The sequence below is a fragment of the Sapajus apella genome, unplaced genomic scaffold (assembly GCF_009761245.1).
Source record: "Sapajus apella isolate SASKATOON/1434 unplaced genomic scaffold, GSC_monkey_1.0 scaffold3, whole genome shotgun sequence".
NCBI classification, from domain to species: Eukaryota; Metazoa; Chordata; class Mammalia; order Primates; family Cebidae; genus Sapajus; species Sapajus apella.
The window spans coordinates 20,669,513-20,690,262 of NW_022436943.1; the positions used below are offsets into that span (position 1 = coordinate 20,669,513).

General features: G+C 34.3%; 1 protein-coding gene and 1 pseudogene across 2 annotated transcripts in view; both read right to left on the reverse strand.

Moving 5' to 3' along the window:
- Nucleotides 1–20,750, reverse strand: part of ZC2HC1A (zinc finger C2HC-type containing 1A) — a 51,552-nt gene that overhangs the window by 6,372 nt on the left and 24,430 nt on the right. The window contains exons 6-9 of one of the 2 annotated variants that reach the window (XM_032250790.1): nucleotides 13,990–14,089; nucleotides 12,988–13,087; nucleotides 6,328–6,444; nucleotides 3,157–3,264 (exon numbers count right to left, since the gene is read on the reverse strand). In XM_032250790.1, coding sequence (XP_032106681.1) covers nucleotides 3,157–3,264; nucleotides 6,328–6,444; nucleotides 12,988–13,087; nucleotides 13,990–14,089 — 425 coding nt within the window. The remainder of the gene's footprint in view (nucleotides 1–3,156; nucleotides 3,265–6,327; nucleotides 6,445–12,987; nucleotides 13,088–13,989; nucleotides 14,090–20,750) is intronic. The other variant, XM_032250782.1, reaches the window with a different exon arrangement.
- On the reverse strand, nucleotides 17,884–20,467 carry LOC116531838 (annotated as a pseudogene).

Genomic DNA, 20,750 nt, shown 5'->3' on the forward strand with positions numbered 1-20,750 from the left:
TAGATGCTAAACTATGCACTGTAACAAAATTTTAGAGCAAAAAGCTTGAGATTATAAAGGTTTTATCACAGATGTCAGACATTAAATAAATGCAGATTCTACTGACGAAATAATTAATTGGAAGAACAGCTATTTGATTCCTATAAAAACATGTTTACATTCCCTAGTGGCATGTGTTCTTCTGAGAATATGACACTTACTTTAAAGTCCCTGGAAAGGGAAATCTTAATCACTAGGAGGATTATAAACATGACATTACTGGGAAAAAAAAAAAAAAAAAAACCTCCTTTTTTTTTCCAGAGGTAGTTATTGAAGAATTCTAGGTGCTACCCAGTTTGGGTGCATCTTTCATACAAGCAGTTTAGGAGTAATAAAAACAAACAAAAACTGGACTTTCTAATGAAAGGTACTAGGGATTCAAAAGAGACAAAAATAAGGCTAAATGTCAGCATTTTATGGTACTTCTTTCCCTCCTCTTTAAGCTCCACTAGAGAGAGGCTGTAGAATTACTACAAACTTCCGCATCAAGAAACATACTCTCTTAGATATTGAGAGCAAATTTATAGCATAAGCATAATTCTTTTAAACTACAAAGAAGATACTAATGCATTAGAATACATAACCCCAGGCAAGAAAGAGTGCCAAGGGAAAATAAGTCAGCTTTATTGTCAATGACATATGTAAGAACTATTTCAAAAAATAAAAGGTCATTTCAATGCTAGAGTACACACACTCAAGGAACTCAACACACATACTAACATTAACAAATATCAAAACTTCAACATAAATAGATACTGTCTAATTTCTTTGCATAGTGGTTGGCAAATTTATACCCCCAGTGGTAATATCTTGATTCCTTACATTTTCTAACACCATTTGCGCTGTCAAGAGTTTTTTGCTTTTGCTGACCTGACGAGAGTGAAATGGATGGTAGTTTAGTCTACCACTGATTTAATGTACATTTCCTGATTGTTTGTGAGACTCAATATTTTTTCATGTTTGTGTTGTTTATTTTTGCCATTTGGATTTCTTCTATTGTGAATTGACTATTCCCTATTCCCATCTCCCACCAAAACCCAAAGCCATTTTCTACTGTATGTTTTTTTTAAAACTTTATTTGTAGAAACTCCCGACAATTCCTAGACAATAATTTGTTGGTTTATGTATATAGTAAGTATCCTCTCTCAAGCAATCATGCTATTTCATTTTAACTATGGAGTTTTTTATAGCACTAGTTTGCATTTAGACAGGGTCAAATATATCAATTTTTTGCTATGTAATTTGCATTTGCTAAATTATTAAAGAAATCCTTTCCTAACCCAGATGAAAATGAGACTTTCTTACGTTTTATTCTAAAATCTGGATAGCTTTCCTTTCCACATTTAGGCCTAATTTTGTTGACATGTAACTGACTGTTTTATACCTGATATGAGGTAGAAAGTTTTTCTCCACATATGGATGCCCAATAGTCCGAGTACTCCCACTTCCCAAATCTGTATTGCTACTTCTGAAATGTGGCAAATTTCCAGTTACTTATGAGGCTGGGGTCTCTTGATTAACACTGCATTGTGATCTATTGTTCTGTTTATCTATTCTTGAATCAATATCACACTGCCTTAATTACTACAGCTTCATACATCATTCACACATTTTTCTCTTTAACTTGTCCTGGCTAATATTAGGCTGTTGTGCTTCATATACATTTTGTAAACAACTTGTCAAGATTCACAAATTTTGTTCGAAAATTTCACAAATTTATACATTAATTTTGAGGAGAATAGATAGCTGTACAAGACAGCTTCATAATATTAAAGTTTTTATTTTATAAAGAAGGTATGTAGAGACATACCTTAGAGACACTGCAGGTTTGGTTCCAAACCACTGCTAAAATGCAAATATTACAATAAAGTAAATTACATAAATTTTTTTGGTTTCCCAGTACATAATAAAATTTTATATTATACTGTAATCTATTTAAGTGTGCAACAGTATTATGTCTAAAACAATAATGTATACATATACACAATTTAAAAATATTTTATTGCTAAAAAATTCTAACAATCATCTTGAGTTTTCAGGGAGTTGTAAACTTTCTTCAAGTAGAAGGTTTTGCCTAAATGCTGATTCCTGCTGACTGATCAAGGATGGTGGCTGCTGAAGGTCCAGGTGGCTGTGGCAATTTCTTAAAATAAAATAATGAAGCAAGTGTGCCACATCGATTGACTTCCTTTTATGAATCATTTCTCTGTAGCATGTGATGCTATTTGATAGCATTTTACCCACAGAATTTCTTTTGAAATTGGGGTCAGTTGTCTCGAACTCTGCTTTGGTTTATCAACTAATTTTATGAAATATTCTAAATCCTTTGTTGTCATTTCAACGATGTTCACAGCATCTTCACCAGGAGTAGATTTCATGTAAAGAAACCCCTTTCTATCTTTCTTTTCTTCTTTTTTCTTTTTTTTTTTCTCACTCTGTCACCCTGGCTGGAGTGCAGTGGCCCCATCTTCTCGGCTCACTGCAACCTTCACCTTCCAGGTTCAAGCAATTATCCTGCCTTGGCCTCCGGAGTAGCTGGGACTACAGGCACGCGCTACCATGCCCACCTAATTTTTGTACTTTTAGTAGAGACAGGGTTTCACCATGTTGGCCAGGTTCGTCTTGAACTCCTGACCTTAGGTGATCCACCCACCTCGGCCTCCCAAAGTGCTGGAATTACAGATGTGAGCCACCGCAACTCCTCATTCATTTCAGTTTTATCCTGAGATTGCAGCAGTTCAATGACATCTTCAGGCTTCCCTTCTGATTCTAGTTATTTTGCTATTTTCAGCACATCTGCAGTTACCTCCTCCACTGAAGTCATAGTCCCTCAAAGTCATCCTTGAAGTTTCGAAACAACTTCTTCCAAACTCATTTTGACGTCTTCCCATAAATCACATACGTTCTTAGTGGCATGTAGAATGGGCTAAACCTTTACAGAAGGTTTTCAGATTACTTTGCCCAAATCCATTAATAGTGTACAACATAAAAGCTCGATTAAAAGAAAAAAATCAGGCTTTCTATAAATAGTTTGTTACTTAGTTTGTATATGGTCCTTGGAAAACTATCCTATACTCATTTTTATTTTAGTTATTATGATAGCAGAGTTAAACATACCTGGCTATGTAGCTCTCAGTATATGTTTTTCTTTTGTTTGTAAGCACACCTGGGGCCGGATTTCTTGCCAAACTAGGTGGTGTGGAATTTCGAGGTTTGACATTAGCTCTAAAAAAAGAGAAAAAATAATAGAAAAGTATTGAACAGTGAGCATCTATTTCTCAAATTACATATTCACATGATTAGAAAGAATGCTTAGAAGCTTCAGAGAAGTTCAAAAGACTAAAGTCCCAATAATTAATTTAAATCTGAAAACAGATAGTAGTTAATATTAAAGATAAGCCAAATAACTTTGCAGTTACTAACCCTATCCTCACAGTAAATAAAATCAACTAAATATGTATATATGCTTTACATGAAATTTTTAAAGTAATCATTCTGAAAGACACATTTTTAAAAAGTTTAAATTTTTATTTCCCTAAAAACATATATTCTGGTAAATGCTTATAGATAACTATTAAATAAACACACATTTTATCATTATTCTAGGCATATATGTTGTGGTTAAAAAAGAATTTCTTTTGGTAGTCACATTAAAGGATAATATTCATTTTATGAAAGTTCTTAAAAGCAGCAACTAAAATAAATGAGTTAATATAATATTCCCTGGGCAATCTAAAATCAGAGGGACTTCTGGTTGGATCATCTCTGACTCTCCATTTTGAAACTTTAAGAATCAAAGAGAGTTTAGAAAGCTAAATGATGATATAACACTAAAAGTAGAGGCTTGGGAATTCAGATGAATTTAGATGCAAATGTCAATGCTACTGACAGCTTTGTGACAGCGAGTCTGAGTCTCGTCATTTATAAAATGATAACTTATAGAAAGGTTATGAGATAAAAAGTACAATTCATATAAATATTTAGATAGTTTATGATAATACTATTACTACTGCTATTGCCACTACAAGTTTACATTTATATAATAGTGCTTATTCCATGCCAAATACAATTCTAATTATTTTGCCCATAGGAATTTATTTATCCCAATAATCCTATGAAATAGGAGGATTAATAACTCCATCTACAGATGAGACATATGAGGTAAAGAGCCCCTAAGTTACTTACCCAAGGTGACACTGCTAGTATGTTGAAAAGCTAGGATTTAGATGTTCATTAAAGCATAATTCCCTCCCTTTCTACAGAACTTTAATCAAATCTTTACATTTCATAGGTAAGCAGTGTTATGTTATATGAACAAGAAGAATACTTTAAAATATACCTCCAGATTAGAGATTCTTAAACTTTGGTTGAAATTCTTCTTACTCTACTTATATGGCAAAGTAGGAGAGTACCCTAAAATTGTAAATAGCTGCTTCCAAAGTACATGCAGGTAATAACAACATCCACTACCTTTCAAAGATCCACTACATGACAAATATGAAGCCAGGTACTACACATACCTTATTTAATGTCCCCCAGATCTCAGAAGATATTACGCCTATTTTAAAGTTGAAGTCTGTTTAGAGAGATTATATAAATTGTGAAGCTATTATGTGGCCAGAGCAGTACTTGAACTTAAGTGGGATATATTACAGAACTCATACTCAATATACAATGCTGTCATTCAAAGTGGTTGCTTTGCATGGTTGCTTCTTTAAATTACTTCTAAACTTCAGCAAGAAAAGAATCACCTCGGTGCATGAATGGAATGCCCTGCACCTCTTCAAATGCTCACTCCAAGTCCAGCCATGAGGTGTACTCTACTCTTTTGTATAGCCTTTTTTTATTGTAGAACTACTAGAGTCCCTTTCTAGAAATTCAGTCTCTAAGAAATCATTGTCAAAGAATGGTATTTAAATAGGAAGAATACTTTTTTTGCGGGGGCGGGGGTGGGTGGTTAAGTGCATAAGTTATACATACAATACAAACACACCCATGAACATACACATAATGTCACCATATCAGTAACTTAAGGTTGTTCAAAATGCTTATATTTAGAGGAAAATATAAGAGATTATCATCATTAATAGTTACCAATATTAAATACCTGTCATTTATTTTTAGTAACATCTTTTAAGAGGTGAAATCTGAATGTCAAGAATCATTTAGACTGGGAAGCACAACTATCTGTCTTGATCACTTAAAACATCTTGCCCCAGTCTTACACAGGCCACAAATTTTTCCTCCTGTTCAGAATCTGAAAAGCATTACTCTTACTGTGTATCTAGAATCTACCTGCTACAGCTCATATGAATAATTAAAGAAGGTTTAATTTTGGAATTGTACTCAATCCATCTTACTGCTAGTCACTGTTACTGTGAGATCCGCTTCAGAGGGTCCTGACAGTAGAAGCAACACAATGAAAAACAGCTTATGGCATAAACTCTTCCTGCTAGGATTTAACATTAACTACTTAAAAATAACAAATGGCTGCTGCTAGTATCTCAAAGACTTTTCCTATCTTTGTTTATCTAGTTAAGTTTATTATTACTTTTCCTACCTACATAGTGAGCAGACTGTTGTAGTAGGTGTTGGTTTAAAAGTTAACTAACTTACTCTGTTTAATAATATATATTCCACCATTAATAGGTAAATTAATTTTTAGGCCTTAATTTCATATTTAAAATGAGGGCTAGAATTGAGACCCAAATTAGTAAACCTTGAAGATTCATGCTGTAGAGTTTCAAAATAACTGCCATTGCCACACTCTTTTCAGCCAGCCAGGCCAGAACTGAGAGAAGAGTTATTCAGCAGTGTCATACTCTTTCCAGGTTGTAGGTGGAATTTACAACCATTTAAGAAAAGATTAAGGACCCTTGGATTGAAAGTTCCCTAAAATCTTTTTTTTTTCCTCCTGGCTTTCTATAATAGTTCACCATTTGCTTATCTAAAAGATAATCTAACAATATCATATACTATATGAGACATTATTTTTCTTAAACTCTACTTTTTAAAACTATAAAAAAATCCTAATTACTCCTAAAGAAAAACTTAATAAAAACAATTATTAAATGTGACTGCAATTTAAAACCTCTAAAAATTAATATTTAATGGAATAAAATGTATAATCTCAAAATGTTTTAAATTCTGGATTATTTGCCACATTTTGGCTTAGAAATTATTAAACAGATTTAAGTATAAGACAGTAATAGTATAGTACTCCATTATATAAAGCTTTTAAGAAAATATCTGAAAAATATTAAACCAAACTGAGTTACAAATACTTACTTGTAAATAGGTAATAACTCATGTCTTTTGATGGCACTGTCTGATTTTGTATCACTGTCATACAACCTTTGAACATGTCTTCCAGTTCGAAGCGGAGGGCCTAACTTGTCCATATTACTATTAAAATATACAAAGGTGTACCCATAAGGAGATTGCTACTGTTTGTTTCCTTTTATAAAGTCTTTTTTTTTTAAGGCATTATTCTGGTTCGTCAGAAATCTACTCCCCAAGCCCTTAATTTTATCAGACTGTCAAGGTAAGAACTAATGTTCAAAAGAATCCTCAGAGTGAGTTCATAAAATGTGCACTATTAGATCTGCAGATTCTGACTATGCAGGCTACCCTACGCATCCAAACAAATGTCAAATTACACATAGCAGGGCAATGGAATCAATGAAGAAACTTAGGAAGGACAACTATTTCAAAAGTAAAAATAAAAAAATTCATGAAGCTGTAAGTGAAATGAACGTTGTTATTCACGAATAATTTTTCTTCCTCCCTGAATTCATAAAAACTTTCTCTAATCTTCATATTATCTATTTGCTTGCTTTTTAAAATTCCAAAAATAAGGAACTGAATAAATAACATTTACCTCATCTGACTTTCTAACCTCACCGACTTTCTAAGAAAAAAGTGACTTTATTTCTGAAATTTATCCAAAGTAAAACAGGACTCTGCATGGAAAAAACAAGGATGGCAATTCTAAAAATCACATATAATAATGGTAAGGGGCCATTCCATCTAAACACACATACACACACACATGCACACACACACACGCACACACACAAACACACAATTTAACCAAAATTATAAAGGATTTCCATCTAGAGGATAGCAGGACAAACTGCAGGAATCAGCCAACCAAATAACTGAATCATATGAATTATCACCAATCAACATCTAGTCATAATAGGGAGCAGGGAAAATTGAGTTAGGAAATTAGGAAACTATCTTATTTGCCTACTGAATAACACATCACTGCTTGCTAACTTTAAAAGTCCATTCTTTTTAAGAGATGTTTGCTCACTCATTTCTTCACTTACACTGACTATAAACCCTGGTCATCTACTACATGTCAGGCACTGTGGAACATTCTGGGGATGTGGTGGTAAATAAGATAGATCTGATGCTCATTCTTAGGCAGTTTAGTGTCTGAAAGGAATGTGTTCATCTTTCTAGATTACAGATATCTAAGAGGAGGGACACATTTTGTTAATATTTGTCTTCTTTCAGTAGCTTATACACAGCAGGCATTTTGTTGAAAAAATTGACATTCATACTTTGCAGGTGGTGGTGTTTATGTGAGGATTTAAAGTTCTTAAAAGCAGACTTCATTAAATAAATATATTAAGTATAATTTCTAAAATATTTTAAATTAAAATGTTTTTAATTTGTTAAAAATTACTAAGAAAGCCACCTATTGAAATTTTAATTAAACAATCTGATTTTATTCTAAATCCTTAATTATCAAAACATGTTTGTTCCAAACAGTGGTTATCTTAGAAAAGGAACCTGTGATTCTGAAAACAAGGAATAAAAGATTTCTTTCTCAGAAAAAAGTTACTGAAATTAAAATTTAGAAAACTTTTAACTATATTTTAAAAACATATTCCTCTTATATAAGAAATGGTCACCTGGTGCAGTGGCTCACGCCTGTAATCCCTGCACTTTGGGAGACCGACGCAGGTGGATCACAAGGTCAGGAGTTCAATACCAGCCTAGCCAAGATGGTGAAAACCCATCTCTACTAAAAATACAAAAATTAGCTGGACATGGTGGCACACACCTGTAATCCCAGCTACTCGGGAGGCTGAGGCAGAGAACTGCTTAAACCCGGGAGGCGGAGGTTGCAGTAAGTGAAGATTGTGCCACTGCACTCCAGCCTGGGTGACAGAGAGATACTCCTTCTCAAAAAAAAAAAGAAAGAAAGAAAAAGAAATGGTTAAATCCTACATGTGATACAACAAAGTTCAATTGAAGAAAGATGTGTAAAATCTAATAAAAATCTAAAGGTAATTATCTAATGGAAATATTACATATATAAAAAGATTGCCAATATTTTCCGATTTTGAAAATGAATGCTATTTTTTAAACTAAAATCACTTCATAATTTATATTCTAAGTTGCCATTAAGCTATCTATCAAAAAAAATCTATAAATTCCAATAATCAAGATTTTATACATAAAACACATTTGCAGGCTTACAAAACACTCATAGCTGAATGAGTATGGTGACGATATCAACCTATTCCTGATTTGAAATAAACTTTAACATAGGAAAAGTCGTTTACTGTTGATACCAGGAGAGTGAATTCACTTAGGAAATAAGTAATTTTAGTCTGGCTTAATAGGTACCTTGTAGAACTGTAGCAAGCACTATAGATTGAGATATAAGAAAAATATGATTTCTGAAAAAATATTGGGAAAAGAATTTAGCAGATGGTATTTTGCACCTTTGTATACCTCTTTAGTTATAATGCCATAAGGCAATCTTTTTTAACCTGCAGCTAGCAAGCCACATGCCACCCAAGCTGGCTCTGAATGCAGCCCAGAACAAATTTGTAAACTTTCTTAAAAGGTGATGAAATTTTTTTGCATATTTTTTTTTAGCTCATCAGCTATCATTAGTGTTTGTGTATTTTACACGTGGCCCAAGACAATTATTCTTTCAATGTGGCCCAAAAGATTGAACACCCACTTCTCTAAGGCAAAGTTTTGAAATGTGTCATACCTCTACTTTTGATCCTAAATTCATCAATCTTACACTACTAATTAGTATCTCAATTCCATAGCAAAGTTAGCTTCCTACCCAAAATCTTCAACTATTGTTACCCAAATAAGCCAAGCTCTGGAATTCTAGGTTAGTACAAGCATTTCTAAATCAACAATAAAATTTGATAAAAATTTACATAAAGCTCCACGCAAATTTAATACACACACCAAAAAACTGGATTATGAAAATAGCATGTTTCCTACTCATACAAAAATGTACTCCAGTGCTAAAGATATTTACTTCTTAATGTTTTTAATAAGGTATGAGAAAGAAAATATAATTTTTTAATTAAAACATGCTCTGTACATACATTTGGTTGCTCTAATTTTATGTGTATTACAGTTGATCTCTAAAGTAAATGTGTTTTTCATAGTAACTAAAAGGAGGTAAATCTCTGAAATTTGGTTGTTTAGCTACTGAAAATTATTAGCTGAAATAGTCATTTAAACTGGTAATAAATCATTAAGAAAACAGAGTTCCCAAGATATAACTGTGTCAACTCCATGACACAATTGAAATGGGGCAATATTTATTTAAAAGATCTGTGTTTTACTATACTTTTAAAATTTCCTAGGATTAAAGATAATCATCTTTTGGCCAACACAGTGGCTCACATCTGTAATCCCAGCACTTTGGGAGGCCGAGGCAGGTAGATCACTTGAGGTCAGGAGTTTGAGACCAGCCTGACTAACATGGTGAAACCTCGTCTCTACCAAAAATAAAAAAGTTGCCAGATGTAGTGGCACATGCCTGTAATCCCAGCTACTGGAGAGGCTGAGGCAGGAGAATCACTTGAACCCAGGAGGCTGAGGCTGCAGGGAGCCAAGATCACACCACGGTACTCCAGCCTGGGCAACAAGAGTGAAATTCCATCCCAAAAAAAAAAAAAAGAGAATGATCATTTAGAACAAAGGAAAAACTTTCCACTTGTATTTTTTTTTAAACAAATCTGTTAAAATTGACCTACAAATTTATTGATTTGCTTTTTTATATTTTAAAAAAGGTTTAAAAAGGTGTTTGTTTTTTGAGAGGGAGACTCCCTCTGTTGCTCAGGCTGGAGTACAATGGTGTGATCTCGGCTCACTGCAACCTCCACTTCGCAGGTTCAAGTGATTTTCCTGCCTCAGACTCATGAGTAGCTGGGATTACAAGGTCCCACCACCACCCCCAGCTAATTTTTGTACTTTTAGTGGAGACAAGGTCTCACCATATTGGTCAGGCTTGTCTCAAACTCCTGACCTCGGGATTTTATTTTATCTTTAATGGACATGAGTGAGGTACTGCTATGTTGCCCAGGCAGGTCTCAAACTCCTGGGCTCAAGTGACTCTCCCACCCCGCCCTCCGACAGTTTTGGTATTACAGGTGTGAGCCACTGCGCCTGGCCTAATACACAAACTAGAAGTAAACAATCAAACATATGAGAATTTTTCCAAATGTAAAAATAAATTTCTTTGTGGCACAATTCTATTACAGATTGTTGGTATGCCTGATTAAAATGGACTACAATAAAGATTACATACACCAGACTTTAAACAATTGCAATCCACTGAAATAATGGCATTTACTAATCTCAGCAAATACTCGATTTATTGAGCATTACACCTGATCAAATGTTTTAATTCAACCTTTACCCAATCCTGAATCATTCCTACAAATCAAAATAAAAAGTTGTTATACAAACTTCAAACAATTCTTTAACTTGTAACAGGACAATAATTCCATGATGTGCCAATAGATTAACAATGAGGGAATTAATTTATTAATTACCTTTTTTCATTTATTCACCAAAAAATTTTTTTTAGCCTAGGCATTCTGCTAGATTTTACAGTTACAAATGGAAGCAAGGCAGACATAGTATTTGTCATCATGGAGCTTACAATCTAGCAAGAGAAACAAATCATTACTCGATAATTCTTAAAAAAAAAAAAAAAAAAAAAAGAAAGAAAGAAAAAGGAACTCAGCCACCAAACAGACAGCTAATTTAATATAGTAACATTGAATGATTCTAATTTAATATAGTAACACTGTAATGTTCCAGTTAATATAGTAATATATTAGTAGAAATGAGCTCCACCACTCTCTTTCCAGTAGTTGGAAACCTTTTTTTAATCTGTAAGTATCTTATACAGAATGGACAATCAGAATTTGAACAGATATAATTGACAGTTATATATGATGTGGGACAACCAAAAGTATGTATTCTTCATGGCATTATAAGTAATGTACAACTCACAAAATTACTGTACTCAAAATCTCTGCTTGTTAGCAAAAGCATATTTTCCATTAGTAACCAGGTATGTTGGTCAGATTTTCTTGGATCAGTTGCAAGGTCTAAGCAGAGTCATAGATATTATCAGAGGCAGACAGAGAGATATATGCCCAAAGCTATTTAGTGGCAGAGTATGATGCAGAAACTTAGTCTCCTAACTCCAAGGTCAGTGCCTCTCTTCATTATATCAGCCAGTTTTACATGTCCTATCTAGGAATACTGTGTCAGTACAATTTAATATTGCCAACTGATAAAACTGCTAGTATACAGAAGTACTGAAAAATATCAGCTTTTAATCCATGATCAACTGTAAATGAAACTATAAACAACACTATGAACAAACATTATTACCTGACATGGAGGGCAATTCTCTGTGATATGGTAAAATGATTTTGTAAAATTAAAGCACATATTGCTATGTCTACATTTCACTTAACCATCCAATGAGTCAATTCATTGGAGAAGAAAATAAATCAAATCAGCTAAAAGATGAGAATATTTTACTTTTCAACTACCTGATCTACTGATAACCTGTCTCTTTCTTATGGATAGCCTCTCTTTTTGGAAGCACAGCGATAAGAAAAATCACTTAACTCATAAGATATTGTTGGTTGATTGTTTTTTCCTTTTCTATAATGATAATTACATTACATTTCATTTAGGTTTTCCACTTTCTACGTAATCTGAATTTAGAAGCAAAAGGTAGTTACCATCATTTGACAGATATCTTTGCATGTACTTCCTACATAAAAGCCAAAATGAACGTGAGCCACAGATAACTTAAACTTGAAAATAATATGAAAAGAGGCAAGTAAATACAGCACCTTCAACTGAAACATCCATTTACCTGCATTGGGACTAATCAAGGAAACAACTTGATCCACAAAAAACAAAGAAAAGAAAGGCAGGACAACAGCCCACCTGGGAGCAACACAGAGCCAAGGGAACCTGCCTGGCCCAGGGAAGCTGTGGGCGAACGTGTGACTTGCAACCCTTGGGTCAGGAGATGCCCTCGTAAACCTACTCCACTGGGGCCTTCAATTTGACACACAGACATGGGGAGTCTTGGCAAAGCAGCTGCTTAGGTACACATGGAGATTTTATTTATTTTTAATGTTTTTATAAAAAAATGTAAAAAGAATCTAATGTTTACAATCAAACTTGCTTCTAGCTTTTAACAGCTATGTGGCTTTGAGTAAACAGCTTCTCTGATCTTCTTATTCTATGATTATGAAGTGGTTTTAACAAAAATATATGCAAAATGTCTAGCACAGGGCCTGACACATGGTAGTTAGTAAATTACAGTTAATATAAAATATAGAAATAAAAAATCTTCAATATTTCAAATTTCCTTAGACTAAATTCCCAGAAGTAAAATTATTCAATTTAAACTATGATTTCTAAGGCTTTTAATAAATACCAGATTAGGTTCTAAAATGGTTATGCAAATTTAGATACTCAACAGCAATGAGTGTGCTCCTGACCAGCAAAATGTTAAAAGACAAATGAACTTAGAAAATGAAGATTAACGAAAAGCCAATTATCAAAGCATAATAAAACCTTAATATCATTTAACTACACACCAATAATAAATTATATCCAATGTAGACTTACCCTGCATGAGGGGCTGCTATCCCTTTATGAGAGGGAGATAAGGTCTGAAGTTTGTTTCCCAAAGAGCTGGTATTTGAAGACACTTTACCTGAAGGCATACCTTATAATTAAAAAAAAGCATTACTTTTAACAATACTCAAAAAAAGTTACATAAAACAGAGCATCTAGCAAAGAAAACAATGCTTTAGTAATAATCTTTGTAACTATAAATCACCATTAAAGACATTTTTTAACCGATATTTCCAAGAAACAACATATAGCATCCTTGATTTCTAATTTCTAAATTTCTTTCTTACAATTTATATATAAACAAAGGTACATGTCAGTGGTCAATATCTTCTTCTAACTCTTAAGTATTTGTCTGCTAAGAACAATAGCAAAGTTCAGAAAGCTATGAAGAGCTAGCATAAAATGAGAGGAAAATACCAGATCAAAGAATCAAGAAAGAACTTATCTGACTATTCTGAATAGATGACATATCAGTAACAACATCAGGGACAAACATTTAAGCTAAAAACAACAAAAACGTGGCCAGGCACAGTGGCTCATGCCAGTAATCCCAGCACTTTGGGAGGCTGAGGTGGGCAGATCATGAGGTTAGGAGATCTAGACCATCCTGGCCAACACAGTGAAATCCCATCTCTACTAAAATACAAAAAATTAGCTGGGCGTGGTGGCATATGCCTATAGTCACAGCTACTTGGGAGGCTGAGGCACGAGACTCACTTGAACCCGGGAGCGGGAGGTTGCAGAGAGCTGAGATCATGCTACTGCACTCCAGCCTGGGAGACAAAGCGAGACTCCAACTCAAAAAAAAAAAAAAAAAAAGTTAAAAGTAGAAACTACTGAAAGTTATTTTATTTTTATAAATAATTACTTATCCTCTATATCTCTTCTTAATTAGAAATCTATCCTAATACTCCAGAATAGACCAATATCCTTATTTCCTTCTCTACCAACATGGTTTAAAAACAAATCAATTTACTTTATGGCTGTCATTACCTACAACACTTTTGCTAGTGCCACTTGGCTGCGGTAATCGTGAAGATCCTGATGATGCAGTTCCAGGAGAATTTGACTTTTTAAGTGCAGGTGGCTTATACTAAAATAATGAAAAAAAATTTTTTTAAGTCAGCATCACTTTTTGATTATGAATTGTAAAGTAGTGGTTCAAAAGTTAAGATTCTTTGGGTTTAGAATTTCAGTCTTACAAGATGAAAAGAACTATGGAGATGAATGGTGATGATGGTTGTACATCATTAATACACTTGTAAGTATATACTGAATTGTACACTTAAAAATGGCAAAGATGGTAAAGTTTATGTTACATGTATTATACCACACTAAAAAAAAAAAAAAGGAAAGAAACAGCTCTCATTCCCTTAAATGAACAGTCTTTTTATTAGCTACTGAATTACACAAATTGAGGAAGTAGAGATTAAAATATGTCACCTCAAAGGTTTCCCAAAACAGACTCCCTCTCAGATGTTCTACTGCTAAAACAAACTAAGAGCAAATTTTCCAGTTCACAGGAAATAGAAAAAAGGTCTGATGCAAAATACTTCCTCAAGTTACGATTTTAAACGCCAAACAAACATTAGTAGAAAACCTTAGAAACACTAGTGAAGCTCACTTGGTGATGCAGTTTTAAAGGTCAAGATTTTTACACGTTCCTGGATGTGGTTTTATATTCCATATACATTAATTCAGTCATATTTCCTATTGATAAAAATTCACAATATTACCCTCTACTTGGACAAGTTTTATAAGAGCTGCCTTACGGATTTCCCTGACATGAAGAGAAAGAGCTAATTATGGCCTCTCTATTCTCACCAGACCATCTTAAATTAATGGAGTATGGATTGACATAAGAGTGGATATTTCAGTTTATCTTGGATTTTTAAATTTCTCTACTCTCTCTAAAGAGACGTCATTATTAATTTTATTTTCTCTTTTTGAGTCAAATTTTGCTCATTTCCCTGTATAAAAGTATCTCATAAATCACCTGCTTCAACAGAACAAAATGAACTTGCCCAGAGTTAGGCCCCAATTTCACAACAGAGCAGGAATTTAACACTCATGCTGGTTCTAGCCCAGTGCTTCAACCATAAGGTGAAAATCATACTTGCATATGTGCTTGGAATTTAGCACAATAAGTTATCAAGATTTCATGTGAAAATTAATTTTAAATATCATTTTCAAAATGAAAATCATATTTTATAACCAATAATCAATATAAAATTTAAGATGCACTACTACCAAAAACAGCAGACTAAAACCAATTTTGAAATCAAACATTATAACTAACTCAGTATGTGAATTAAAAAAAAAATTAAACCTTGATAAAGGGTCACACACAAAAAAGTAGCATGCATATTTTGCACAACTATACCAGCACCTGCAAAATAGAAAATCAAAACCTTCAGTAAACGTCTTTCAAATTAACAAATGTCTATGAGACTTCAGGAGATAAAACATATAATGATACTGATTTTTTTAAAACATTAGAGATGCTTCTGGTTTAAAAGGACATCTGGGCCACTAAAAATAAATAAATAAAGACATTTTAAAAGACTCTTAAAATTATAGCAACAGGGAAAATAAGATCTAACAAAGATTTGTCAAACTATCAGAGGTATGTATATAAAAACACAATTAATAAAATTAGATTAGGAAACAGGACTGCTGATCCACTAAAATTATGAAAGCAATCAAAAAGGAGCAAAAGGGTTAGCATAAACAAAGTATGCTGATGTGGCCTATTACACATTGAGAGGTCAAGTCTTCAGGCAGGACATAGCAGAAGGGTTCCTGGTACCATTACATACTGAAGACTAAAGATTTTTATATACCTAATAGAAATTAACAACTTAATGGCTTACAAAAACTTAGGTATTACATTTCTCTAAAACTGAATAAATCAGTGCTTCACCACCATAATGAGCATATTTCTCAATCTGCAAAAGTTAAACAAATGAAGACTAGTTATCTCTCTTAAGGAAATTCTTTAAAACTTGCTTATTACTATCCTCTTTTCCAGAAAGAAAAGGCAAGTTCAGACTTGCAGCTTAATATATTTTATGTTCTAGTACTTCTTTTAAGTGGTGGAAGATTCACTGGCTTGGGATGAACTGGAATGGCTTAAACGGTTAAGTTGCATGGCTTATGGATTATCATTCTGTTCCAATGGTGCACTGCCACATTAAATCCATAAGTTAAACCAACAAAACTTATTTGAAGGAATAAGTGCAATATAAAGATTTTTAGTTGGAGGTCTTCAAGTTTACTATATTCAAGAGCATCTTTTTCAACTTCATAGCTGGACCTGGGTCATGCTGCCTCAGGTTTTGCTTTTTAAAGACCACTTACAAAAGATTTTCTCCATACAGTGTAGTTTCATAGACTAAAAATAAGTCAGGCATCCTATTAAATGTCAAGCTTACAATGGTTTACAGAGGAAAAAGAGGGAACACAAACTTAAGCCATTTCCTATGCTGACTAAAGGACTGATTTGAAAAAAAAATGTTAAAACATATGAAGCATGTTTAAAGGTCTTCATCAAAAATGGACTTTGAAAAAATACCCTCTCCCAAGCCCCAGATCTCTACTGGTAAATAACAGCTCTATTATTAAAGCCTTCAGGTGTCGCACATGCTTAAAAAAAAAAAAAAATCTAAGTGTTGAATTTGGAGGTCTTCTAATATGCTGTTGAATATTTGTTTTTTCCAAAAGTAGTTGTTGTTGTTTTTTTTTTAATCTAGAAGGCATTTCCATTGCTATGAGGTATAGTATGTTTCACTGTACTATGAGGAAGGAAGTGTTCAATTTCTATTTAGATGGAAAAACTAGTTTGCTTTGCTTACCATCTTTGCTGTTTCACAGGCATTTGATGTTTTAAATCTGATGAATGCTGATAGATTTACTTTCAATATGTCATAAGCCTTTAGGAAGTTGGAGATAACTTCATCGCTTACTTATTTTCTTCTTTGCAATCAAGCTGTTCCTTTGAAAGTGAGACACTACTGAGTTGCAAAAATTTCAAACAGTAAGAGCAAGCACCTTTGCAGCTTCATGCTTGTTTTTGGCCAAACTTTTTATTTAGTGTTCTGTAGTTGTTTAACACACACTTAAATGGTCCTATTGGGAGAGGGGAAAGGGGATTCTTTCTTGCTGACTCCCAAGAAAATGTCAGAAAGGCAAAATGACCAGCATTATCCATTTGCTTTTTTGAGTTTACTGGGTGAAAGGCACTTTCCTTACATAGGCATCTGATTTCAGGTTTTTCATAATGAGAACATTGAGATTTCGACTGGAAGACACCCTGAAATTTTATGAGTAGCATACCCCAACCCCCATCTAATAGCGAGTTTGTTTGTATAGGCAGAATGATTCATCTCTCTATTTTAGATGGCTAGATGTTTTGTGAAAGATCTTGGAATCGCTTGCCTCATTTACTGGGAAAAATCAGATAGGAAGTGGCCTTCAGGGACACTTTTACTTGGAAAGTTACAACACTAGTACAACAAGTCTCAACACATTTAACATTTGCTTGTTGAAAAGCAATGTCATAAAGCCAAATAAAATTAAACATGTTTTACTTTTTTCCTCACAAGAACATAAAAATTACAGAGGGGAACTTATTTAAAAAAAGGTAACACAGGCCGGGTGAGGTGGCTCACACCTGCAATCCTAGCACTTTGATCACAAGGCAGGTGGATCACGAAGTCAGGAGTTCAATACCAGCCTGGGCAAGATGATGAAGCCTCGTCTCTAACAAAAATACAAAAAAAAATTAGCTGGGCATGGTGATGGGCACCTGTAATCCCAGTTACTTGGGTGGCTGAGGCAGGAGAATAGCTTGAAACCATAAGGACGAGGTTGCAGTAAGCTGAGATTGTGCCACTGCATTCTAGCCTGGGTGACAGTGCGAGACTCAGTCAAAAAAAAAAAAAAAAAAAGGTAACACAATTTTTCCTTTTAGTAGTCCTTGGGTAGTTATGACAGAATAGTTTAAACTTTTTGTTTCTTTGAACTGGGATTTGGTCCAGAGTTTTGTTTGTTTCTAGTATCTGTTTCTGCCTCCCCTTCTATCAGACTGGCTTCCTCCAGGGCCACCACCTCTTGGTGCTCCATGGCTTGAACTACTGTAGGAATCACAGGGAGGAGGGTACTCCCTTTTTCATAGAAGAGGGAAGCCCTCTTTTTCTTGTGTGCCAACCCAACCATGACCATTTGAGTAGAGATCACTTCAGCTGCTTAACTGTCCTGACTTCTACCATATGTGTCACGTGAGCTACTAAAATCATCATAGTGACTGCTTCCACCATAAGATGGCATGGGTCTTCCTATAGGTGGAGCACTATGTGAATTAAGGTAACTCTCATGTGAATCTCTCTAGGAACCTCCACTTGGGTGTTCTGAATAGTCATGATCATGACCATAACCATCTCTATCTCTATAGCCTCTTGATGGATAGTCACCACATAAACTGGAATGACTATAATCACGGTAAGTATAATCTCGTGGTGGTGGTACATAATCTGTTGTATCAGGAGAGCTTGGGTAATCTCTGCTTGAATAGCTTTCTATAGTAGAATACCCATCATCTCTTGGGGACAAATAAACATCTCTATGAGAGGGCAGCGGTTCCCTTCAAGGTGGACCTCTGTAACTATCTCTTCCACATGATACAGCAGCTCTTCCTCCCATTCCACCACTGCTGTGAACTGGTCCTGAAGGTGTAGATCTCTTAGGAGGAGGACCTCTACTTCTTGGTGGTGGTCCTCTTTTTACTGGGAGTCGTCCTCTGGAAGAACTCTTATTAAAATTCATGGAATTGCCACCATCATCCATGTGTCCTCCCCCATGTTGGAGGTCCTGTGGCTCCTCCACTTCCACTTCTAAGACCTCTTGGAGGGCTTCTACTTCTTGGAGGTGGAGGCAATCCACATCTACCACTTTCAAATGATGGTTTGGTGGCTTGTTCCATCTTGATGGCTTTTCCATCTAATGACTTTACATTCATGTCTCTGGCTGCATCCTTAGCGTCTTCTGGGTTTTCAAAAGTGACAAAAGCAAATCCTCTTCATTTGTTGGTTTTACGGTCTTTCATCGAGAGGACTTCACTATTCGTTTATATTAGCCAAAGACTGCTTCAAGAGCTTTCTCATTTGTTTCCATATTAAGCCCACCAATGAAGCGCTTTCCTGGGTGATCCGCTTCAATCATTTTTTTTTTTTTTTTTTTTTTTTGCCAGTGAGTTGGAGAGGTGATAATGAGTTTAAGCTCCAACGAGCTGACCAATAGGGCTTACTAGTAGCTCAGCACCAGTGGCAACTGCCAGTCCGAGGACCAAACCACAAAGCCACTAGCACTGCTGAGAAATGAGCAGCAATGAATTTTTTACACAAAGAGAAAACAGATTACAGACCTAAACATAACCAAATCAATAATAACTGTATCAAATGTAAGTGACAAGCATTTCAACCGACAAGATTAAGTTACTAGATTCAATTTTTAAAAAAGAAATACAAGAACCAATTATAGCAATGCAAAAACACAAATATAAGTTAAAGAACAGAAAGAAAAGAAGGGAGCATAATTATGCTAAAATGGCTATATTCTTATCACATGAAATTGCAACATGAAGAATATTGTCACAGACAAAAAGGAACACTTCATAATGATAAAAGGGTCAATAAATGGGGAAGACATAACAATTCATAAACACATATGCAAACAATAAGAGAAATTCAAAATTTTGAATCAAAAGCTGGCAAAACTAAAGAGAAATGTAAAAAGGTCATAATTTTAACATTTTTCCCTCAATAACTGATGGAACATCATACACAATGATAAAAAACAATGCTTTTCACCTAAGAAAAGAAAAACAAAGCAAGGAGGTCCACTCTCATCACCTCTATTCAACATTAGTCTAGCCTGTGTAGTAAATCACAAAAAAGAAATAAAATCCAAAAATGTTGGAGGGAAGAAAATAAAACTGTCCTTATTTACAGTTAACATGACAGTATACATAGAAAAGTCCTAAGAAATCTACAAGACTATTATTAGTAAATGAATTTAACAAAATAGCAAGGTATGAGATTAATATACAAAAATCCTCAGTTTTTCTAAACAAGCGAAAAACAACTAAAAATGAAATAAAATAAAATTCCATTTATAAGATCATCCAAATACATGATATACTTAGAAAAATCTAACAAAATATGTGTATGACCTATATAATGTAAACTACAAAACACTGATAAAGAAAACCTAAATGATCAGAAAATATAACAAGTTCATGAAGTGAACAATTCAATATTGTTACAATGTCAATCTCCCCAAATTGATTTATGAATTTAATATAATCTTAGTCAAAGGCCAGGCTTGGTGGCTCACACCTATAATCCCAGCACTTTGGGAGGCTGAGAAGGGTGAATCACAAGGTCAGGAGTTCAAGACCAGCCTGGCCAAAATGGTGAAACCCTGTCTCTAATAAAAATACAAAAACTTAGCTGCACATGGTGGCATGTGCCTGTAATCCCAGCTACTCAGGAGGCTGAGGCAGAAGAATCACTTGAACCTGGGAGGTGGAGGTTGCAATGGGCCGAGATCACACAAGTCCAGGCGACAGAGTGAGAAGAGTCTCACTCTGTCTCATAAATAAATAAATATCTCAGTCAAATACTAGAAGTCATTTTTTGTAGATGACAAGTCAATTATAAAATGTATATGTAAATGTAAATCAAGAATAGCCAAAG